Source organism: Microcebus murinus, chromosome 20 (genome assembly GCF_040939455.1).
Source record: "Microcebus murinus isolate Inina chromosome 20, M.murinus_Inina_mat1.0, whole genome shotgun sequence".
Taxonomy (NCBI): domain Eukaryota; kingdom Metazoa; phylum Chordata; class Mammalia; order Primates; family Cheirogaleidae; genus Microcebus; species Microcebus murinus.
The window spans coordinates 19,082,656-19,104,989 of NC_134123.1; the positions used below are offsets into that span (position 1 = coordinate 19,082,656).

The 22,334-nt window shown below is 44.1% G+C and overlaps 1 protein-coding gene across 2 annotated transcripts in view; it reads left to right on the forward strand.

The window, feature by feature from the left end:
• RANBP10 (RAN binding protein 10) overlaps positions 1-22,334 on the forward strand; it is a 64,770-nt gene that overhangs the window by 6,086 nt on the left and 36,350 nt on the right. For both annotated transcript variants that reach the window (XM_012742546.3, XM_075995705.1), the window contains exon 3: positions 16,827-16,879. In XM_012742546.3, coding sequence (XP_012598000.2) covers positions 16,827-16,879 — 53 coding nt within the window. The remainder of the gene's footprint in view (positions 1-16,826; positions 16,880-22,334) is intronic.

Sequence of the window (22,334 nt, forward strand, 5' to 3'; positions counted from 1 at the left end):
TACTGTATATTGCCATCCTGGCTCCAACTGTGAGCTGAGAGTGGGAGGTATGGCTGCCTTTTTTCGAGCTGGGGCCTTCCTTAATCAAGGATCAGTCTAGAAAAATTCTGAGAATTTATTTCACACCCTTCCACCCGCCCTATTGTGTTTTCATATTCTAGAATGTTTGGTCCTTCCCTAGATGGGTCACCACATAAGGGAGATTCCCTGTTACAAGGGAAGCAGGAGCTCATCAGGCTGAAGTACAAGAAGATGAACTTAGCAGCTCCATGTAGCAGGTGCCATGTGCTATTCCTATTCTGGGGCCATTGGGAAGGAATAAAGGGCCCCAGAGTGGGTCTGTGTGATCAGGGGTCAAGTTGGAAAGAAGAGACTCATCACAGGGAGAGAGATGGATAGCTGTGTCTGAATACGAGAATACCCCTCTGCCTCTCCAGAAATTTGGTTAAAAATCCACCTAAAAGGTTTTTGTAGGTTTAGGGTCATTAGTGTTGTGTCTTGGTGGTAGAATAGACAGAACCCATTGCTTCTGTCACGAAGAGGACAGAACAAAATGTTCTGGACTGTGTAAGAAGTGGGACAGGGGTTGGGGAAGCCCCTGGCACTCTTCTTATGTTGCTCCTCCTCTCCTCCCTCTTGGACTTCGACATGGCTTGTGCTTTCAGGGAAGTTTAGTTTAGGTCTGGGATGGCAAGTGTCTAGGCTCAGATACCTCCAGAACACCCTCAGCTTCCATGTTAATATTACTAATTGACAGTAGCACTCCTTTTTGTCCAGACAGAGTCCAGTTTTCTCAGTACACAGCACTCCAGGCAGGTGTAATATTTTTGGTCAGTTTCATCATGAGATGAAACTTACCAGCCCTCAGGGCAGACGTGGTTGGAAGATGAGAACTGGATAGAGAAGGGTAGTTGTGCCCAGATGGTTCAAGGGCTCAGGTTGTCTCTTCTAAAGGATAGTGCCAAGGCAGAGCTGACCCAAGAGGAAAGAAGCAAAGGAGATGGTTTGCTGAGTAGAACTGGTTATTACAAAGCCATGTGTACGAAATTGGCAATTCATTGTCTGAATTGACTATTTTTGTTTTTTAATTTTTTTTAATTTTTTTTTGAGACAAGGGTCTCACCCTGCCCAGGCTAGAGTGCCATGGCATCAGCCTAGCTCACAATAACCTCAAACTTCTGGGCTCAAGTGATCCTTCTGCCTTAGCCTCTCAAGTAGCTGGAACTAGAGGCATGCACCACCACGACCGGCTAATTTTTTGTTTCATTTTTAGTTGACTGGCTCATTTTTTCTATTTTTAGTAGAGACCGGGTCTCACTCTTGCTCAGGCTGGTCTTGAACTCCTGAGCTCAAGCAATCCTCCCGCCTCGGCCTCCCAGAGTGTTAGGATATAGGTGTGAGCCACCGCGCCCAGCCTATATATATATTTTTTAGTTGTATAGCTAACTTCCTTCTATTTTTTTTAGTAGAGACAGCATCTTGCTCTTGCTCAGGCTGGTCTCGAACTCCTGAGCTCAAACGATCCGCCCACCTCGGCCTTCTAGAGTGCTAGGATTATAGGTGTGAGCCATCACACCTGGCCCAGAGCCTGCATTTCACCTAAATGTCAGTTGGTGGTTTTCCTGGACTGTCTTCCAGGGACCATTTTGTAACAATGGTACCAGAGATCCCCTCTGTTATAGAGGCTGTTGATGTCTTTATCTGGGGCAGATTCTGATAAAGAACAAGATTGCCAGCCTTCTGAACTGCCTGTAAGGTGTTAGACGTCAAGATGAAACTGTCAGATGAGATTATGAGAGGTCTAGGGTGGGAGGCATTGATGACTGGCCCTTTCACCTGAGTGTGGCCAGGAGCAATGGTACCTTCTGGCAACCCCCAAGAGCCACTTCCGCCCTGAGGCTGAGGACTTTGTCTTTTCTCTGTCTCTTCGTCACTTCCCTGCAGGGCTCTGTGGATCTGGTAACATCCCATTTATGAAGCTTAAATTAAAATGTTTGAGTCTTGTAGTCATTGGTTCATGTATCTTATGCAACAGTCATTAAAAGTGCCCATTGGCCAGGCACAGTGGCTCACACCTGTACTCCCAGCACTTTGGGAGGCTGAGGTGGGAGAATCACTTGAGGCCAGGAATTTGAGACCAGCCTGGGCAACATAGCAAGCTTTTTTTTTTTTTAAAGCTGAGTGTGGTGGCATGCACCTAAAGTCCCAAGTACTCCAAAGGCTGAGGCAGGAGGAACACTTGAGCCCAAGAATTCGAGGTTACAGTGAACTATGATTGATGGGGCCACTGTACTCCAGCCTGGGTGACAGAGCAAGACCCTGTCTCTAAACAAAAAGTCCCCATAGGCTTGCCAGCTCATAAAATCTACCTTCCTTTAAGAAGAAATTGGTAAAAGTAAAGTGCTGGGTATGTGTTCCTCACTCTTGTCATTTACTCTGTGCTAGCAGTGAAGGGACATCTGGCCCTGATGTAAGGCTGGAATACTCTGATGCTTTCTATTGAGCTCTGTGCCAGAGCCTCCTTGTCTCATCTGGAAAGCCAGATAAGGCTCAAGCTGGCATGCAGTGCCGTCACAATGTTCTTGGTGTCTCTGTGTGTATATGGTAAAATGTATATAACATAAAATATTCCATTTTATCTATTTTTAAGTGTATAATTCAGCATGCAACAAGTGTACACTCATCATTCACAATGTTGTGCAACCATCACTGCTATTTCCAAAACTTTTCCAACACCCCAAACAAAAACTCTGTACTCATTATGCAATAACTCTCTATTTCTCCTTCTTCCCAGCCCCAGTGACCTCTAATCTACTTTCTGTCTCTATGAATTTGCCTATTTTAGATAGTTCATATAAGTGAAATCCTATGTCCTCTTGTGTCTGACTTATTTCACGTGTCATAATGTTTTCCAGGTTTATCTATGTTGTGGCGTGTATTGGAACTTCATTCCTTCTATTGGCTGAATAATATTCCATTGTATTTACATGTACCACATTTTATTTATCCATTCATTTGTTGATAGACACTTGAATTGTTTCTACCTTTTCGCTATTGTGAATAATGCTGCTATGGACATTGGTATACATAGTGTTTGAGTCACTCTTTTCAGTTATTTTGGGTGTTCACCAAAAAGTGGAATTGCTGGGTCATATGGTAATTCTATGTTTAACTTTTTGGGGAACCACCAAACTGTTTACCACAGCAGCTGCACCATTTTGTATACCTAATAGCAATGTAGGTAGCCTCCAATTTTGTCTACATCTTTGCCAAACACTTGTTATTTCTTTCTTTTTTCATTTCTTCTCTCTTTTTATTTTTGAGACAGAGTCTCACTCTGTTACCCTGGCTGAAGTGCAGTGGCATCATCATAGCTCACTGCAACCTCAAACTCCTGGGCTCAAGTGATCCTCTTGCCTCAGCCTCCCAAGTAGCTGGGACTATAGGCATGTGCCACCATGAGCAGCAAATTGTTTCCTATTTTTAGTAGAGATGAGGTCTCACTCTTGCTCAGTCTGGTCTCGAACTCCTGAGCTCAAGCGATCCTCCCGCCTTGGCCTCCCAGAGTGCTGGGATTACAGGCATGAGGCACCGTGCCCGGTCCTTTCTTCCCTTATTTTTCTTTCAAGATAGGGTCTCACTGTCTTGCCTAGGCTGGCCTCAAACTCCTGGGTTCAAGCAGTCCTCTTACTTCAGCCTTTCAAGTAGCTGTGACTACAGGTACATGCCACCATACCCCACTTCTTTTTTTTTATTGCAGGCATTGTAGGTATGAAATGGTAACTCATCATGGTTTTGATTTTGCATTTCATAGTGACTAGTGATGTTGAGCATGTTTTCATATGCTTATTGTCTTATAAATGACTATTTGTATCTCTTCTTTGGAGAAATGTCTGTTCCAGTTCTTTGCCTATTTTGTGATTAGGTTGTCTTTTTTATTGTTGAGTAATAGGAATTCTTTAATTCTTTATATATTTTAGATATTATATTAAATCCTTATCAGATATATAATTTGCAAATACTTTCTCTCATTCTAGGTTGCCTTTTGACCTTTTTTTTTTTGAGAGATGGGGTCCAGGCTGGAGTACAGTGGTACGATCATAGCTCTCTATAACACTAAACTCCTGGGCTCAAGGGATCCTCCCTCCCACTTCAACTTCCTGACTAGCTGGGACTATAGGCACATGCCACCACATGTGGCCAGTTTTTAAATTTCTTTGTAGAGACGAGGACTTGCTGTGTTGCTCAGCCTGGTCTTGAACTCCTGTCTTCAAGTGATACTACTGCCTTGGTACTGGGATTATAGGCATGAGCTACCACACTTGACCTTTTCACTCTCTTGATGATGTCTTTTCTTTTTTTTTTTGAGACAGAGTCTCACTGTGTTGCCTGGGATAGAGTGGCGTGGCGTCAGCCTAGCTCACAGCAACTTCCAACTCCTGGGCTCATGCGATCCTCCTGCCTCAGCCTCCCGAGTAGCTGGGACTACAGACATGCGCCACCATGCCCAGCTAATTTTTTCTATATAATTTTAGTTGGCCAATTAATTTCTTTCTATTTTTTTAGTAGAGACAGGGTCTCACTCTTGCTCAGGCTGGTTTCAAACTCCTGACCTCGAGTGATCCTCCTGCCTTGGCTCCCAGAGTGCTAGGATTATCGGCGTGAGCCACTGCACACTGCCTCTAGATGATGTCTTTTGATGCACAAAAGTTTTAATATTAATGAAATCCAATTTATCTATTTTTTCTTTTGTTATTCATCCTTTTTATATCATATCTAGATCCATTGCCAAATCCAAGATCATGAAGATGAACTCTTATGCTTTCTTGTAAGAATTATATAGTTTTATCTCTTATATTATATTTAAATCATTGATCCATTTTGAGTTAATTTTTATATATGCTATGAGATTGGGGTCCAACTTCTTTCTTTTGCATGTGGAAATCCAGTTACAGCACCATTTGTTGAAGAGACTATTCTTCCTCCATTGAAGGGACTTGGCACCCTTGTTTAAAGTAATTTGGCTATAGATATATAGGGTTATTTCTGGACTTTACATTCTATTCCATGGGTCTCTATGTCTACCTTATGCTGATACCACATTATTTATTTTATTTTATTTATTTATTTATTTGAGACAGAGTCTCACTTTGTTGCCCAGGCTAGAGTGAGTGCCATGGCATCAGCCTAGCTCACGGCAACTTCAAATTCCTGGGCTCAAGCAATCCTTCTGCAACTCAGCCTCCCGAGTAGCTGGGACTACAGTTGGCCAATTAATTTCTTTCTATTTATAGTAGAGACGGTGTCTCGCTCTTGCTCAGGCTGGTTTCGAACTCCTGACCTCGAGCAATCCTCCCGCCTCGGCCTCCCAGAGTGCTAGGATTACAGGCGTGAGCCACTGCACCCGGCATTTTTTTTCTTTTTGTAAAGATGGGGTCTTGCTATGTTGCTGAGGCTAGTTTTGAACTCCTGGTGTCAAGTGATCCTCCCACCTTGGCCTTCCAAAGTGTTAGGGGTACAGGCATAAACAACCATAGTCTCCCAGCTTTCTGTGTATTGTTTGAGACTTTCTATTAATATATATAGGATCATGTCTTCTGCAAACAGAGGTAGTTCTACTTATCCATTTCCTGTTTGATGTCTTTTATTTCTTTTTCTTGTCTAATTGCTCTGGCTAGAACTTTCAATACCATGTTGACTAGCATTGGTAAATGCATGTATCCTTGTCTTATTCCTGATCTTAGTGGGAAAGCGGTTGGTCTTTCACCATGGGGGGTATGATAGTAGTTGTGGATTTTATGTAAATACTCTTTACCATATTGAGGAAATTCCCTTCTATTCCTTTTGTTTTTTTTTTTGAGACAGAGTCTCACTTTGTTGCCGAGGCTAAAGTGAGTGCCATGGCATCAGCTTAGCTCACAGCAACCTCAAACTCCTGGGCTCAAGCAATCCTAGTGCCTCAGCCTCCCGAGTAGCTGGGACTACAGGCATGCACCACCATGCCCAACTAATTTTTTCTGTATATATTTTTAGTTGGTCAATTAATTTCTTTCTATTTTTAGTAGAGATGGGGTCTCGCTCAGGCTGGTTTCAAACTCCTGACCTTGAGCAATCCACCCACCTCGGCCTCCCAGAGTGCTAGGATTACAGGTGCGAGCCACCACGCCCCACCATCCCGTCTATTCTTAATATTGTGAGTGTTTTATCATGAAAGGGTATTGGAGTTTGTCAAATGCTTTTGCTGCATCAATTGAGATAGTCACATGGGCTTTTTTCCTTTGTTCTACTAATATGGTTTATTTATTATATTGATTTTAAGTTGAACCTTTGCCTTTCTGGGATAAATCCTAGTTGGTCATAATATATAACCCTTTTACTATGTTGGATTTGATTTGCTACTTTTTTGTTGAGAATTTTATATATATATTCATAAGGTATATTAGTTTATAATTTTCTTCTCCTTTGTTGTCTTTTTGGTAACTTTTGATTGCTGTTTTAGGGTCTGTCTTATTTCAGGTTTGCATCTTCATACAGCACATTTGCAACAGTACATAGACATTATTTTGCCAAGAATAGAAGTCTCTAGGTCAGAGCTGGGAAGGAGCTTAGGAGTCCTTTGGTTCAACCTCTCCTCTTCTGATAGGGAACCTGAGATGTGGATTGAAATCCAAGACCCACAGTCCTGAATTAGGCTGGAGTGTCTGAGACCAGCCTTTTAGAGGTAGGGGTGTTGTCTCTGTAGCCCTGTTGTGAAGTGTTTCTGTCACCTTAAAACTCTTCAGGTGCTTCCCTTTGGGAGGCAGGAAAGGAGTGTCAGACTTGTAGTCAAAGGGGTTGCTTGTGTGGGGTGCTCCAAGTTTGCTCTCAGGCCTAGGTGGGAGAGTATAGCAAAGTGGTGGTCTCATCCTTGTGGCCTTGTACATTTCTGAGGGGTGTGAGAGTAAAGTGGCCCTGGTTTCTAAGGTTCTTTTTTTTTTTTTTTTTGAGACAGTCTCCCTCTGTTGCCTGGACTAGAGTGCCATGGTGTCAGCCTAGCTCACAGCAACCTCAAACTCCTGGGCTCAGGTGATCCTCCTGCCTCAGCCTCCCAAGTAAGCTGGGACTACAGGCATGTGCCACCATGCCTGGCTAATTTTTTCTATTTTTAGTAAAGACAGGATCTTGCTCAGGCTGGTCTTGAACTCTTGAGCTCAAGTGATCCTCCCACCTTGGCCTCCCAGAGTGCTAGGATTAGGCATGAGCCACTGTGCCCAGTCATAAGGTTCTGTTCTCTGTCCACCACCAGGCCTGCCTGGGTCACAGAGGAAGCTCTAGTTGATTCCAGCTGTGCTGAGTCTGTCTCACTGCAGCAGGGTCTGACACACTAGGTGTCATGTGAGCTGGGGCCTCAGCACCTCTGCTTAGCAGGGCTTTTGTCTGTTTTTGCTGTTTCTGAAGGCATACTCTTCCAGTACAGCCTCTGTCCTCCTATTAAGGCTCAAGGAGCTGGATGGACCAAGGAGCTGACCATGAAAGCCAAGTTCCCCAGTGTTTACCCCATTACTGAAATGTTGCCCTGGGATACCAGGGAGAGTCTGATGGGTGAGAGCCAACAACCTCCTCAGTATGCAGCCATCAGCTGCCTATTTAAAGTGAATTTTAAGCTGGGCATAGTGGCACATGCCTGTTGTCTCAGCTACTCAGAAGGCTGAGATAGGAGGATCTTTTGAGCCCAGGAGTTCAAGGCCAGCATGGATCAAATGGCAAGACCCTGTTTCTTTTTATTTATTTATTTATTTATTTTTTTGAGACATCGTCTCACTCTGTTGCCCCTGCTAGAGTGCTGTGGCATCAGTCTAGCTCACAGCAACCTCAAACTCCTGGGCTCAAGCAATCCTTCTGCCTCAGCCTCCTGAGTACCTGGGACTACAGGCATGTGGCACCATGCCTGGCTAATTTTTTCTATTTTTGGTAGAGACGGGGTCTCGCTCTTGCTCAAGCTGGTCTCAAACTCTTGAGCTCAAATGATCCACCGGCCTTGGCCTCCCAGAATGCTAGGATTACAGGCGTGAGCCACTGTGCCCGGCCCAGAACGTGTTTCTTAACAGAAAAAAAAGGGATATTTCCATGATGATAAAAGTTAATTTGTGTTAATTGTAGAAAATCTGGAAAACCAAAGAGAAAAAGGAATCCAGGAGGATTGGACTATGCTCGTATTTCTGCAGAGTTTCAGCAGACTGTTTCCTGGGTGACAGGGATAGGTGGAGGGTAGCATGGATTCCGCAGCCCCTGCTGCCTGCAGTGGATGGTGAGAAAGCCTCTAGGTGGACCTGTGAGTGAGTGTGGTCAGCCGAGGGCCTTCGCTGCCCACTTCTGGGTGCAGTTGCTTCTCCTTTGGTGGATCCTCTCTGGTGGATTCTCTCTGGTAGATCACAACTCCGCTTGGCCCAGGCAGCACCTCTTGCTGCCTTCTTTTCTCTGGAGCCAGATGGGGGCCAGAGTGGCTCTCCTATAGCGTTAGCTCGCATCATGATTCTAACAGTGAAGGGTAGAAACTGAGAAGTTAGAGGCCAACCCATGGCCTCAGTGTCACCAAGAGCTTATCTGTAGTTGTCTCTTTATACTTAACCTCTCTGGCATGTGGTATTTCTTTTCCATTTTGCTGTCATGTAGAAGAAAGGAGTAAATCAGATGGTTCTAACCTTACTTTGACTCGTGTTGTGGGTAAATAGCCTGGCTCCTCGGATACATCCTTCTGTCTGAAAAGAAAGGCCTGGGTTAAGAAGTGAGGTGTTGGAAGCTGAGCTGCTTCGTCTATTCCAGTCACCTGCTTGAGGAGTGAGAGCTCGTTGCCTCCCTGTCTCCCGGGACGACCAGAGCAGGCTGTATCTGTCAGTGTTGCTAGCATACCCTGGCCCGATATCAACAAGGAAGTATAATAAATATCCACCTCTGTTTCTTTTGGCATTCTCAAGTAAACAGGCATTTGCTTTATTTTTTTAATTAATTAATTTTTTAAGAGACAGGGCCTTGCTATGTTGCCCACGCTGTTCTTGAACTCCTGGACTCAAGTAATCCTCCCACCTCAGCCTCCTTAGCAGCTGGGCCTATAGCACCACATTCCAACAGGCGTTTGTTTTAGATGTCCCAAGACCCAGGCCTTCAAAAATGGCCTACTTTCCTTTACCAGATTCTGATGTTGGAAGAGGCTCCAGTGCATGAACTAATGGACAGAATGGGCTTGTACAGTCACCTGCCACCAGCCCCCCCAGCACTGTGCCCAGGTGCCCCTTTGTCTGATCCTATTGAATGGCTCTATGGACTCATGGCAATAGCTGATGAGGCAGGCTCTGAGAGGCCATGTGACATGCCAGTGGGCATGTGGTAAACTCAGTGGTGGAAGTGAGATTTGAATCTGGGATTGTCCGGTGAATTTGCTCCTTGCAGGTCATGTTTCTTGTTCAGATGTTGGTGCACAGCGTAAATGCCAGGGCTAGAGCAGAGCTGGAGAATGCATGCTACTGACTCTGCCTGAGCACTTTGGCTCCACAGTTTCCAAGTGAGTCTCAGAGAATTGACCTTTGGTGACTGGTTGTACTGGGCAGTGTTCTGGGCTTCTCTAGCCCCTCCCCCCACCCAGTAAGTTCACTGTGTTCTAAAGAGTGCTTGGCTCTCTCCACGTCATTCTATCCCACTGCTCTATCCCTGTCCAGCCCTGTCATCTTCTACTGGGATGACTTTGGAAGTGTCCAGTTTTGCCTCTTTAATCCATTTTCTAGATACCAGCTTTTTGAGGAGCTGCATCCTTTTAAAACCTCTTCTTTAGTTTCCCATTTACCTCCCATGGAGTTCACACTCCTTAAGCTAGCAAGCTGGCTGTGCATGCCCAGCCCCTGTTTCCTGCTCCAGCCTTGGCTCTTTTTTGGTCTGCCCAGACTGTGACCCTGCCACACTGAACTCTAAGTTCCTCATCCATGTGGTGGCTTTCTTGTCTCTATGCCTTGGTATGATCGGCTGCTTCTTCATGGAACACGCTCCTCTTTTCTCCTCTCGTCTCCTTTACCAGGTCTTGGCTTAGCCCTCACTTTCTCAGGGAATCCCCCGCTTCAAGTCAGTGTACCCTAATTCTCTGACTTGCCCTTGACTTGATGTTAGAACTGTTGGAGGTCAGGGACTGTGTTCAGACCCCCACCCTGGTGTCCCCGGCATGGTACAGGGCATGAGATCTTTATGGAAGGTATGAATGATGGCCATAGCCTCTATAAAGAGAAATTTATCATACCTGTTTTTACTGAATTACTCCGTTTTAACAAGGACCCAGCAGCTCCTAAAAACTCATTTTTAAGTGCCTCCAGAGATCAACAGAGGAGAGATAGTGTCAGTGGCCTTCTAATGGCATTCTTCCTGTTCCCTAGATGCACAGGCTTTACAGTTTATATCCAGGAGAACATGTTTAGGTTTGGGGTTTTCATTATGCCCTTTCCTTATTGTCTCATTCTTGGCAGCCTAAAAGGTGTGAAGTGGTATCTTGTTTGACCTGCATTTCCCTCATAGTCAGTAGTGTTGAGCATCTTTCATGTGCTTATTGGCCATGTATATATGTTCTTTAAAGAAACATCTATTCAAGTCCTTTGCCCATTTTAAAATTGGGTTGTTTCTTTGTTATTAAATTATAGAGTCTTACTTTGTTGCCCAGGCTAGAGTGAGTGCCGTGGCATCAGCCTAGCTCACAGCAACCTCAATCTCCTGTGCTCAAGCAATCCTGCTGCCTCAGCCTCCTGAGTAGCTGGGACTACAGGCATGCGCCACCATACCCGGCTAATTTTTTCTCTATATATTAGTTGGCCAATTAATTTCTTTCTATTTTTTTATAGTAGAGACAGGGTCTCACTCTTGCTTAGGCTGGTTTCCAACTCCTGACCTCCAGCAATCCGCCCACCTCGGCCTCCCAGGGTGCTAGGATTACAGGCGTGAGCCACTGCACCCGGCCAGGAGTTCTTTGTATATCCTGGATATGAAGCCTTTATCAGAACCATGATTTACACATATTTTCTGTCATTTCATGGGTAGCCTTTTCACTTTGTTGATAGTGTCCTTTGATGTACAAAAGTTTTAATTTTGACGAAGTCTTATTTTTCTGGGTTGCCTGAACTTTGATGTCATATCCAACAAATCATTGCGAAATTCAATGTCATGAAGCTTTCCTCCTATGTTTTCTTCTAGGAGATACAGTTTTAGCTCTAATGATTAGGTCTTTGATCCATTATGAGTTAATTGTTCTATATAATGTAAGGTAAGGGACCCGGTTCATTATTTTGCTTGTGGTTATCCAGATATCCCAGTGCTCTTTGTTGAAAAACATCATTTCCCCATTGAATGGTCTTGGCACCCTTGTCAAAATTGGTTGACTATACACGTGAGAGTGTATTTCTGTGATCTCTGTTCCCTTGGTCTACACGTCTGTCTGTTTGATATACAGTGGTAATCAAATACTACTTTGATTACCATAGCTTTGCAGTAAGTTTTGAAATCAGGAAGTGTGAGTCTTCCAACTTTGTTCTTGTTTTTGAAGATTGCTTTGGCTATTCAGTGTCCCTTGAGATTCTATATGGGTCTTTCTATTTCTGCAAAAAACATCATTGGGATTTTGGTAGGGATGGCACTGAATCTGTATATCACTTTGAGTAGTATTGACATCTTTATGATTTTAAGTCTGCCAATCCATGAACAGCGGATGTCTTTCCATTAATTTGTGTCTTTATTTTAGCAACTCCTTTTTTTGGGGGGGGGATAGGGGGAGCCACCATGCCTGGCTTTTTTTCCTTTTTTTTTTCTGAGACAAGAGTCTTACTCTGTTGCCTGGGCTACAGTGCCCTGGCCTCAGCCTAGCTCACAGCAACCTCTAACTCCTGGGCTCAAGCGATCCTTCTGCCTCAGCCTCCCAAGTAGCTGGGACTACAGGCATGCGCCACCATACCTGGCTAATTTTTTCTATGTATTTTTAGTGGGCCAATTAATTTCTTTCTACTTTTAGTAGAGACGGGGTCTCACTCTTGCTCAGGCTGGTCTCAAACTCCTGACCTTCAGCGATCTTCCCGCTTCAGCCTCTCAGAGTGCTAGGATTACAGGTGTGAGCCACCATGCCCAGCCTTTTTTGAGACAGAGTCTTGTTCCTTCACCCAGGCCAGAGTGCATTGGTGCAATGATAGCTCACTGAATGCAACCTCCAACTCCTGGACTCAAGCAGTTCTCCTGCCATAGCCTCCCAAGTAGCTAGGCAAACAGGTGCACACCATCATACCCAGCTAATTTTTAAACTTTTTGTAGAGATGGGGTCTCATGATGTTACCCAGGACAGTGTCAGCAATATTTTATAGTTTTCAGTGTGCAGATCTTTTGCCTCCTTAAGTTTATTTTTATGTATTTTATTTATTTTTTTTTTGATGTTATTGGAAATGAAATTGTTTTCTCAATTTCCTTTTTGGCTTATTCATTGTTAGCGTATAACAACTGAAGGTAAGAGATAGGGTAACTGTTATTATCCAACAGGTTCTTTTTGTGTGGAACCTTTAGGGTTTTCCACAGATAGGATCTGGTCATCTTTGAATAGAGATAGTTTTACTTCCTCCTTTCTAACTTGGAGGCTTTTTATTTCTTTTTCTTGTCTCATCACTCTGGCTAGAATTTCCAATACTATGTTAAATAGAAGTGGTAAAAGCAGGCTGGGCACAGTGGCTTACGGCTGTAATCCTAGTACTCAGGGAGGCTGAGGCAGGAGAATCGCTTGAGCTTAGGAGTTTGAGACTAGCCTGAGCAAGTGCAAGATGCCATCCCTATTTAAATTTAAAAAAAAAAAAAAAGAAAAAAAGAAGTGGTGAAAGCAGGCATCTTTGTCTCTTGTTTTTAATCTTAGAGGAAAGGCTTTCAGTATTTCATCATTGGGTATGATGTTAGCTGTGGGTTTTTCATGTATGGCCTTTATTGTATTTAGGTAGTTTCCTTCTATTCCTAGTTTGTTGAGTGTTATTGAGATGCAATTTAACATGCTATCCAATTCACCCATTTAGAATGCACAATTCAGTGTTTTTTAACATACTCACAGTGTCCTTACAGTTCTTTTACTTGCTTTGCTTATGTCACTCAGATTGGTTGGATAATAGTCTTCAAAGTGCATGAGACTTTCTAGAAGATAGAAAGCTGTATCCTTTTGTAGTTTTAGAACATTACACTTTTGGAAAAGACTTAATGTGACCTAGTATTTGAGGAGTTGAGGCTTATTCCCCTTGACCCCTGACTCTGTTCTGACCTCATTTGAGTATGCAACTTGGTCTCCTATGGGGCTGTTCTCTGTGTCATTGACACCCAGAGGTGGCATGGTGCCTACCATGTGTGGGTGTCAGCTTCTTCTGGCCTCTCTACCCTCAGCTCATCCACTCAGATTCTCAAGTTTGAGAAAGGGGTTTGTGTAGAGCCCACGGGCCATCCGCTAGTGAGCCCCACACCTCCTGTGAAGCAGTCTGTAGAAAGGTATCGAAGGCTGGCTGCTGGAGATGGAAGAGGCTTCTCTTATGGAGAGGCATAAGCAACTGGTGTTTGGAGCACGTGCGCTTCCTGGGTGACTCTAGACTACTTAAAGCTAGTGCAAATACGGGAGGTCAAGGGTCACCCAGGAAGAGTTATGCCTGGTCACTGCAAGAGTGACCCTTATCTTTGTGTCAGGAAGTCTGTACCGTATGTCAGTGATGAGACCACATGTGGTGTTGGGCACAGGCCCAGGCCCCTCTGGACAGGGTGGGATGAGTAGCTGGTGTCCAAGTCAGGGAAACCCCTGACTGTGTTGCACTTATGCCAGTTAGATTGATGCAGGCAGTTGGGGTGGTTTGTTTCTTGGTCAGCTAAGGTGGTGGGCAGGGGTGAGGGAGTTGGGGGGTGAGGCAGACCTCAGGCAGTGATGACAGCAATGAGAAGCGAGGAAGCTTCCCTCACTTAGAGAAGCTTCCCTTATTCGCCCACCTTCAGGGAAGACAGTTTTTCCACGGGGTAGGGGTATGGGGGGTGGCAGTGCTCTATGGCCCAGTCCCTAACAGGTAACAGGCTAGGGGTTGGGGACTGCAGAGCTAGGCATTAAGGGAATGGAGACCAGCTTTTGGCAGCCTCTACCATGTAAAGTCAGGAAGCTGGTTATTTGGGCTGCTATTTTCTGGGAAAAATGTGCAAACTTTAATCTAACAGGAATCCTACCAGCAGGCTTAGACTGTCTCTCCTGATGGTACTTGAAGCTAGCCCCTTCTGGCAGGAGGTGGCAGGTAGTTTGTGTGTTTCCGGGAAGGGCTGAACAGTTCTGTTCAGCTATAGGCTGTATTGGTCCACATCTTTGAGCTTGAAGGATCCAACTCTGTGTCCCAAATGATTCTTAAAATAAAATAAAGCAGAAAACTTCCCTTTGAACTGTGGAATTCTTTCTTTGAAGTGCTATTCCTTTTCCTTTGTTCCTTTCACTTCTCTCCCCTTTCCCCTAAGCTCCGTACGCCAAGATATCAGGGTCATTGGTCTGTGTCTTTTCTTGGTTCCTGCCCAGCATGATGGAAATGGCTGGTTTCAGAGGAAGGTGGGTAGGTCAGAGCCTTCCCTTCCTGCCTGATCCTCTATTTGGGTGGTAGTGGCTGCTCCCCCAAAATCCAGTGGTGCAGCCAGCCAGAGAAAGGCAAAGGGGCATCTGATGCAGGTTAGGGACTAGCAGGGGCAGGGGCACTATGGCATGGGGACCCTGGGAGTTAGGTAACAGGTACCTGGGTGTACAGAGCATGCCAAGGAGGGAGGAAATAGTCCAAGATGGGGAAATATAGGCTGTAAGGCTCCTTGCAGAATTAATGTAGGAGACAATCAGAATATAGATGTATAGATGTATTTGGAAATGGGGAAATTAAGGCAACCCCATGTAATTGCTTTTTTTAAAAAAAAATTCTCTTATTGTGGTAAAATATGCATAACATCAGATTTACCATTTTAACCATTTTCAAGTATACAGTTCAGTGGCCTTAAGGGTATTCACATTATTATGCAACCATAGGTTATATCTCAGCCTTCTTGGTTGGTAGTTTGAGTATTCTGAGCACTTCAGCTACCTGTTGACGTTCATATATGGTTAACATCAGGCATTGTGAATTTCTAGTATTTTACTCTTAGAAGGCAATGACTTGCTTTTGTTATTTCTAAGTTCTTGGAGAAATACCTATTTCTTTTTTTTTTTTTTTTTTTTTTTTTTTGAGACAGAGTCTCGCTTTGTTGCCCAGGCTAGAGTGAGTGCCGTGGCGTCAGCCTAGCTCACAGCAACCTCAAACTCCTGGGCTCGAGTGATCCTTCTGCCTCAGCCTCCCGGGTAGCTGGGACTACAGGCATGCGCCACCATGCCCGGCTAATTTTTTCTATATATATCAGTTGGCCAATTAATTTCTTTCTATTTATAGTAGAGACGGGGTCTCGCTCTTGCTCAGGCTGGTTTCGAACTCCTGACCTTGAGCAATCCGCCCGCCTCGGCCTCCCAAGAGCTAGGATTACAGGCGTGAGCCACAGCGCCCGGCCAATACCTATTTCTTTATATGCTACAAACATTTAGACCAGCAGTCCCCAATCTTTTGGCACCAGGGACCGTTTTTATGGAAGACAACTTTTCCATGGACCGTGGAGTGTGGGGATGGTTTCAGGATGAATCAAACGCAATGCATTTATTGTGCGCTTTATTTCTATTATTATTACATTGTAATATATAATGAAATAATTATACAACTCACCATAGGTTGGGGACCCCTGGTTTATTTATTTTTATTTTTTTTGAGACAGAGTCTCGTTTTGTTGCCCAGGCTAGAGTGAGTGCTGTGGCATCAGCCTAGCCACAGCAACCTCAAACTCCTGGGCTCAAGCAATCCTACTGCCTCAGCCTCCTGAGTAGCTGGGACTACAGGCATGTGCCACCATGCCCGGCTCATTTTTTCTATATATATTAGTTGGCCAATTAATTTCTTTCTATTTATAGTAGAGACGGGGTCTTGCTCTTGCTCAGGCTGGTTTCAAACTCCTGACCTCGGGCAATCTGGCGCCTCGGCCTCCCAGAGAGCTAGGATTACAGGCGTGAGCCTCTGCGCCCGGCCAGGACCCCTGATTTAGTGAAAGAAAAAGTTCATTTCTTTTTCTGGCTTGCCTTCTCATGAGTGTCACTAAGACATATTTGACAGACTTGCTGCAGCACGGGCCCCACCTTGATGTGGCAGCTTAGTTGCTTAGGAACCTGGATGGGGGGACTGGGGAGTCTCAGAGGCCTTGTGCATCACCAACCCCCATGGTCTTGGCATGGTCTGGGAGGCCAGTGTGAATGTGGGGGGGAGGGTAATGATCTTATACAGGTCCAGCCTGACTGTACTTTTTCCATGTCCTGGCTGTATAGTGGCTTATCCCTGTGGGTTTGACCTTGCATTCATCGCTGTGCCAACTACTTAGGATTGAGCTACTTTAGGCACTTGCTAGGAAAAGATTCTGCTGTCTTAGCTAGGGCCAGAAAGCCAAGGGACTGGAAGCCATGATTTCATGATACTTTCCTCCAAAACTGATGCCAGTGGTTCATGGTTACATACACATACTAGTCTCTGTGTCTCCAGCTGCATAAGGCATTATTAAGATGTGTTTTATTAGAAAACCAAAATGTAAAGGTTCTCTGAGAATCACTAGTATGTTAAAAGAGTCTCTACATTCATTGCTTTTCTCATTTTTCCATCTCTCACTAAGAAATATTTGAGAAGGAAGATGTATAATCATTTGCTAACCAAAAATTTTTTGTGTGTGCTTTTTTGAAGGTATATGGGAATAGGACTCTCAGCTCAAGGTGTCAACATGAACAGACTTCCTGGTGAGTCACTGTTTAAGAGAACATTTGTTCTCCTCTCCTGATCCAGTCTGTGATGAGAGTCATAGTGGCAGCTGAAAGGCTGGGGAGGACTTTGTTTGCTGGCCACCTACCTCAAGCTAAGCCATTGAGTGGAGGATCCTGAAAGGTGGCCTTTGGGCTGGGATGGCATGGGCTTCCATTCCAAAAAGTAATTGGCGAGTCATTGTCAGTCATGGAATTTGAACTGTTTGCAGTCAAAACCAGGTGACCTGAGCTTGCTCCCAGTGGGGATACGCCTCAGTTGCCCTTGCTCTTATTGGCCTTTGCTGACCAGCCTGGGACTCAGCATGTCCTGGGAGGAAGACTACTGCCAACCCTGGCTCCTATTACCTCACCATGTTAAAGATCAAAGTCTTTAAGTTGCCTTCCACGTGGAACCATGGTTAAGACAATTTCTTAATAAATGGGAGGATATGTGTAAGACTTGGGATGACAGCAGCCTCAGATTAATGGACTGGCCTGGGCCCTACTGATGGTCCTCCTCTGCCAGCCTGGCACACTTTCAGCTGTTTTCTGCCCAGCAGTTCATACCCAGTGCTGGGCTGGGTACAGTTGAGAAGAAGGAAGGTTCCACCATGAGCCCACAGGTTCCAGAAGATGATCCTAAGTCCATTGGTCCCTTGAATGGCAGAAGTGACATGGTGCAAGTTGTCTTGACACCATCATGGTGGCAGGCAGAGTCCTTGTGTTTTTGCCCTAGCCCTCTGCTCTTTGTGCCTATGACACAGAAGGCAACTGGCTTTCTCCAAAGAGGGAGTAACACCGAAACCGTATATATATTTTCCAATCTACGTTTAATATCAATCACAGATTTTTCTCTTGTAGACTAATTTCAAATACTTAGAATCTAGTAGAATCTAGCCTTGCTTAGGATTCAACTAATTGTCAGGGGTATAAATTTCTTTTTTTTTTTTTTTTTTGCTTTGATCTAAGTGAAAACTGGTCTTTCGTTATTAATGAGAAGGTGTGCGTCATGTTTGACTTCTTTGCATAGCTTGTGGCTGTGCTGTTTATTATATAAGCTTCTGGTCTTGGCTCAGTAGATGTGTCTACAGAGTCTATAACTATGCCTCTTAGTGAACAAGGAAAAATAATTTCCTATCAAGGGTAAACTGATTCTTAATATTTCCTTGCTTTAAATGTATTCTTTGAACTTTTGCACTGCTTCAGTAGTGGAGAAAAGAGACTTTTATGGGCTTAATATATAAAACTAACTACTATAGTCTGTTTTTGGATGGTAGTTTAAGCAGCTGTGAACATTGGTTAAACAAATTTTTGTTAATCTTTACAAAAGAAAATTATGCAGCCATAAAAGAATATGGGGGCTCTTTAGGTACCTCTTTGGAGTAATTGTTAGGATATATTAGTAAGTGAAAAATATAAGGTATAGAATCATACGTAATATGCTACCAAATGTGCAAAAAAAAAAGAGAAAACAAACATTTATATATACTTATACATGTATAGGACATCTTCAGAAAAACTTGTACCATTGCCTATTTCTTGGAAGGGATGGGTGGCTAGAGACAAGACTGAGAAGGAAAAATTTTAACTTTCAAAGCTTTTGAATTTTCTTTCTTGTGAATGTTATCTGTTTTTAAAATAAAAATGAAATTAAAACACAATAAACAAAAGTAAATGCCCCTGCATCAAGAAACTGTCACATTTGTCTTTCAATACTAATAGAAAAGGATCCTTTATTCAGCTGATGACTAGGCCTACAATTAATTTTCCTGCAGTAAATGAAGAAGTATTGTACCAGAGTATTAAAAGATATGTAATATTTTATTGATAAATCTGTCCTTTGAAAGGAATATGTTGGTCAGGTGAGATGGCTCACACCTGTAATCCTAGCACCCTGGGAAGCTAAGGAGGGAGGATTGCTTGAGGTCAGGAATTAGAGACCAGTCTGAGCAATAGGAAGACCTTGTCTCTACCAAAAAATAGAAAAAAATTAGCTGGGGGTGGTGGCGTGTGTCTATAATCCCAGCTACTCGGGAGGCTGAGGCAGGAAGATAGCCTGAGCCCGGGAGTTTGAGGTTGCAGTGAGCCATGATTGTGCTACTGCACTCTAGCTGGGGCAACAGCAAGACTCTGTCTGAAAAAATAAAAATAAATAAAAGGAATATGCTTTAGGATATGATCATTTTGATGGGAATCATGTAAATGTTCATAATATGATGTTTATTATACAGTTAGTATTTAAAGAGAATCACATAATTAGTCTCTTGTCCATAAATAGTATGTAGTCTGTTTGCAATTGTTTTTTTTTTTTTTTTAAATTTTTTTTTTGAGACAGAGTCTCGCTTTGTTGCCCAGGCTAGAGCGAGTGCCATGGCATCAGCCTAGCTCACAGCAACCTCAAACTCTTAGGCTCAAGCGATCCTCCTGCCTCAGCCTCCCGAGTAGCTGGGACTACAGGCATGTGCCACCATGCCCGGCTAATTTTTTCTATATATATCTTAGTTGGCCAATTAATTTCTTTTTATTTATAGTAGAGACGGGGTCTCACTCTTGCTCAGGTTGGTTTCGAACTCCTGACCTTGAGCAATCCTCCCGCCTCGGCCTCCCAGAGAGCTAGGATTACAGGCGTGAGCCACCGCGCCCGGCCTTTGCAATTGTTTTTTAAAAATGACATTAAAAGAATAGTTTATCTAGAGAAACATGAGTAGATGTTAATTATCTCCCCACCTGTATTTATGGGTGATAGTTCAACTGCTTTGCTAGTTTCAGAACTGCATTATCAGAGTAAAAGTGTATTTTTAAACTATATGGAAACTAAAAATTAGGAATAAGACCATTTTCTTATTTTAAAAAAAATGAGGCCTTTTAGCCCCCCTGGGCTGGTCTGAGGCCAGCTCCTGATAATGTGTTTTGATGTTGCTAATGTAAAATTATAAGAAAATCCATTATCCTCACTGGTGCATCTCTTTTTGGCAAGACAAAGGGGCCTAAGCATTCAGTGGTGTTGACTTGTCTTCGTGTCACTCCACCTGCCAGCTCCTCAGGGTTTTCCTTCCTGCCATATCTGATCATCTCCCTGATTATCCTTAAGGTGGAAAGTAGGAGTCAGATTGCATTTAGATAGGGCTTCTCCCTGGGAAGGATGGGTACCTCTGACTTTCCCAGGATAGAGGGTTGGCCGAATGTCTGGGCAGATCCAGCCCAGGGCAGATGTGGGGGCTGAGGAGAGAGTCCCCCTCTCAGGAGTGATGGTGGGCCTGCCATTGTTCATCCCAGTGCTGGGTTTGCAAGGTCAGAATCCACCTTTGTGCTTTCTCCACTTTCTGGGATCACGTTTTTTTTTTTTGTTTTTTTTTTGAGACAGAGTCTTACTCTGTTGTGCAGGCTAGAGTGCTGTGGCGTCAGCCTAGCTCACAGCAACCTCAAACTCCTAGGCTCAAGCAATCCTTCTGCCTCAGCCTCCTGAGTAGCTGGGACTACAGGTATGCGCCACCATGCCCGGCTAATTTTTTCTATGTATTTTAGTTGGCCAATTAATTTCTTTCTATTTTTAGTAGAGATGGGGTCTCACTCTTGCTCAGGCTTGTTTCGAACTCCTGACCTTGAGTGATCCTCCCGCCTCAGCCTCCCAGAGTGCTAGGATTACAGGCATGAGCCACTGCACCCAGCCTGGGATCACTTTTTTACTTTTTTTTTTTTTTTTTTTTTGAGATAGAGTCTTGCTTTGTTGCCCAGGCTAGAGTGAGTGCCATGCCGTCAGCCTAGCTCACAGCAACCTCAAACTCCTGGGCTCAAGCAATCCTACTGCCTCAGCCTCCTGAGTAGCTGGGACTACAGGCATGTGCCACCATGCCCGGCTAATTTTTTCTATATATGTTAGTTGGGCAATTAATTTCTTTCTGTTTATAATAGAGACAGGATCTCGCTCTTGCTCAGGCTGGTTTCGAACTCCTGACCTCGAGCAATCCGCCCGCCTCGGCCTCCCAGAGTGCTAAGATTACAGGCGTGAGCCACCGCGCCCGGGCCACTCTTTTACATTTTTTGGTGATGAACATATATTCTCCAAAACTGAAAGCATCATCATTCATAAACACACCCAAAGGTACTTGTATGTATTTTGATGGGGAGGATGATAGCAGCTAAAGCCTTTCTGTCAGTTGCTTCTGATTTCCAAGAGGCCCTTGGTTGAGACAAAAGCTAATTGGATGGTTTGGATGTGTGGTTGGTGCGAGGGGAGTGGTGGCGGTGGCCTAGTCTGGGTCCAGATTATGAGACTTTGGTATTAATTTTGGATGAGGTGTTTGAGGGTTGGTATATCCCCAGGCTTGCTGGACATCAGGTGGGGGTTCAGCTGTCTGCAGTCAGTGTTGTGTTTATCCCCATTTACTCAAAGCATCTTTGTGAGCATTCACACCCTCCCTGAGATAAGTGTGTGCACACGTAGATGGCGTACGCACTCTTGCTTCCTGTGTTTGGTTGTCATCTGTAGGTCTGCGTGGAACCATTTTGTATGGACACTTGACCAACCTTCCCTACCTACTGCATGTTTGTGTTTGGAGGAGTTTGCTGTTTTGTCCAGTGCTTACAGATATCTCTGTACAAAATGCTTGTTTTTGCTTCTGGTACTATTTATGAGGGGTGTTGATGTTTTAATACAGTCAGTGCTATGGCCACTAACTATAGGTGTGGACGTGGATTGTTAGCCTGGCTGGCTTCAGCCTTCCCTTACAAAACTGGGCCAGAGCCTGGCTAATAGGAGCTAAGTGGCTGAGGGTTCCCAGGACAGGGCAGTAGGGAGAATACTGAGCTTCTTCCTTTTCCTGTCCTCACAAACCCACTAGAGCTGGACAGCAGGGAGTGGGCCATCCTGGACTACCACTGCATAGCCTTGGACAGCCAGACGGCTATGCACTTGATTTGGCTTCTTTGCAAGGACATGGGTCTTGCCATGCCTGTTATAATGTGATACGGTCCTCCTGGCCTTGAGTAGGCATCTAGCAGTCTGGACTGTGTTGTGTTGGTGAAAAGTGAGTTGATATATCTGTATTAACATGTACATAAGAGCAGTTGTGCATGTCTTACAGTCTCAGCTCAGATTTACATTTATTTTTGTCATTCTTCTTTCTTGCCTGCTGTATTTGTTTCTTGTGATTCGTGGGCTCCCTATCACAGTGTTTAGTATGTTGGTAGCTGCCCTCTTGGCCTCCAAAGAAGAAAATTCAAGATGGAAGAATGAACATAGGCCTTGGTTTTTCAATTGCTTTTGTTTTTTTCTTTTGTGCATTGAAGAAATTGTTTATGAAGTGGGTTCTTATATATATATATGTATATATTAATATATTTACACACACACATTTTTTGTACTGTGACTCAGATACGAGGTGGGTTTCTTTTTCATTGAGAGAGTGGCAGCTCTGACTGCCTGAATGTCTGTCACAGCCACCTTAAGTAC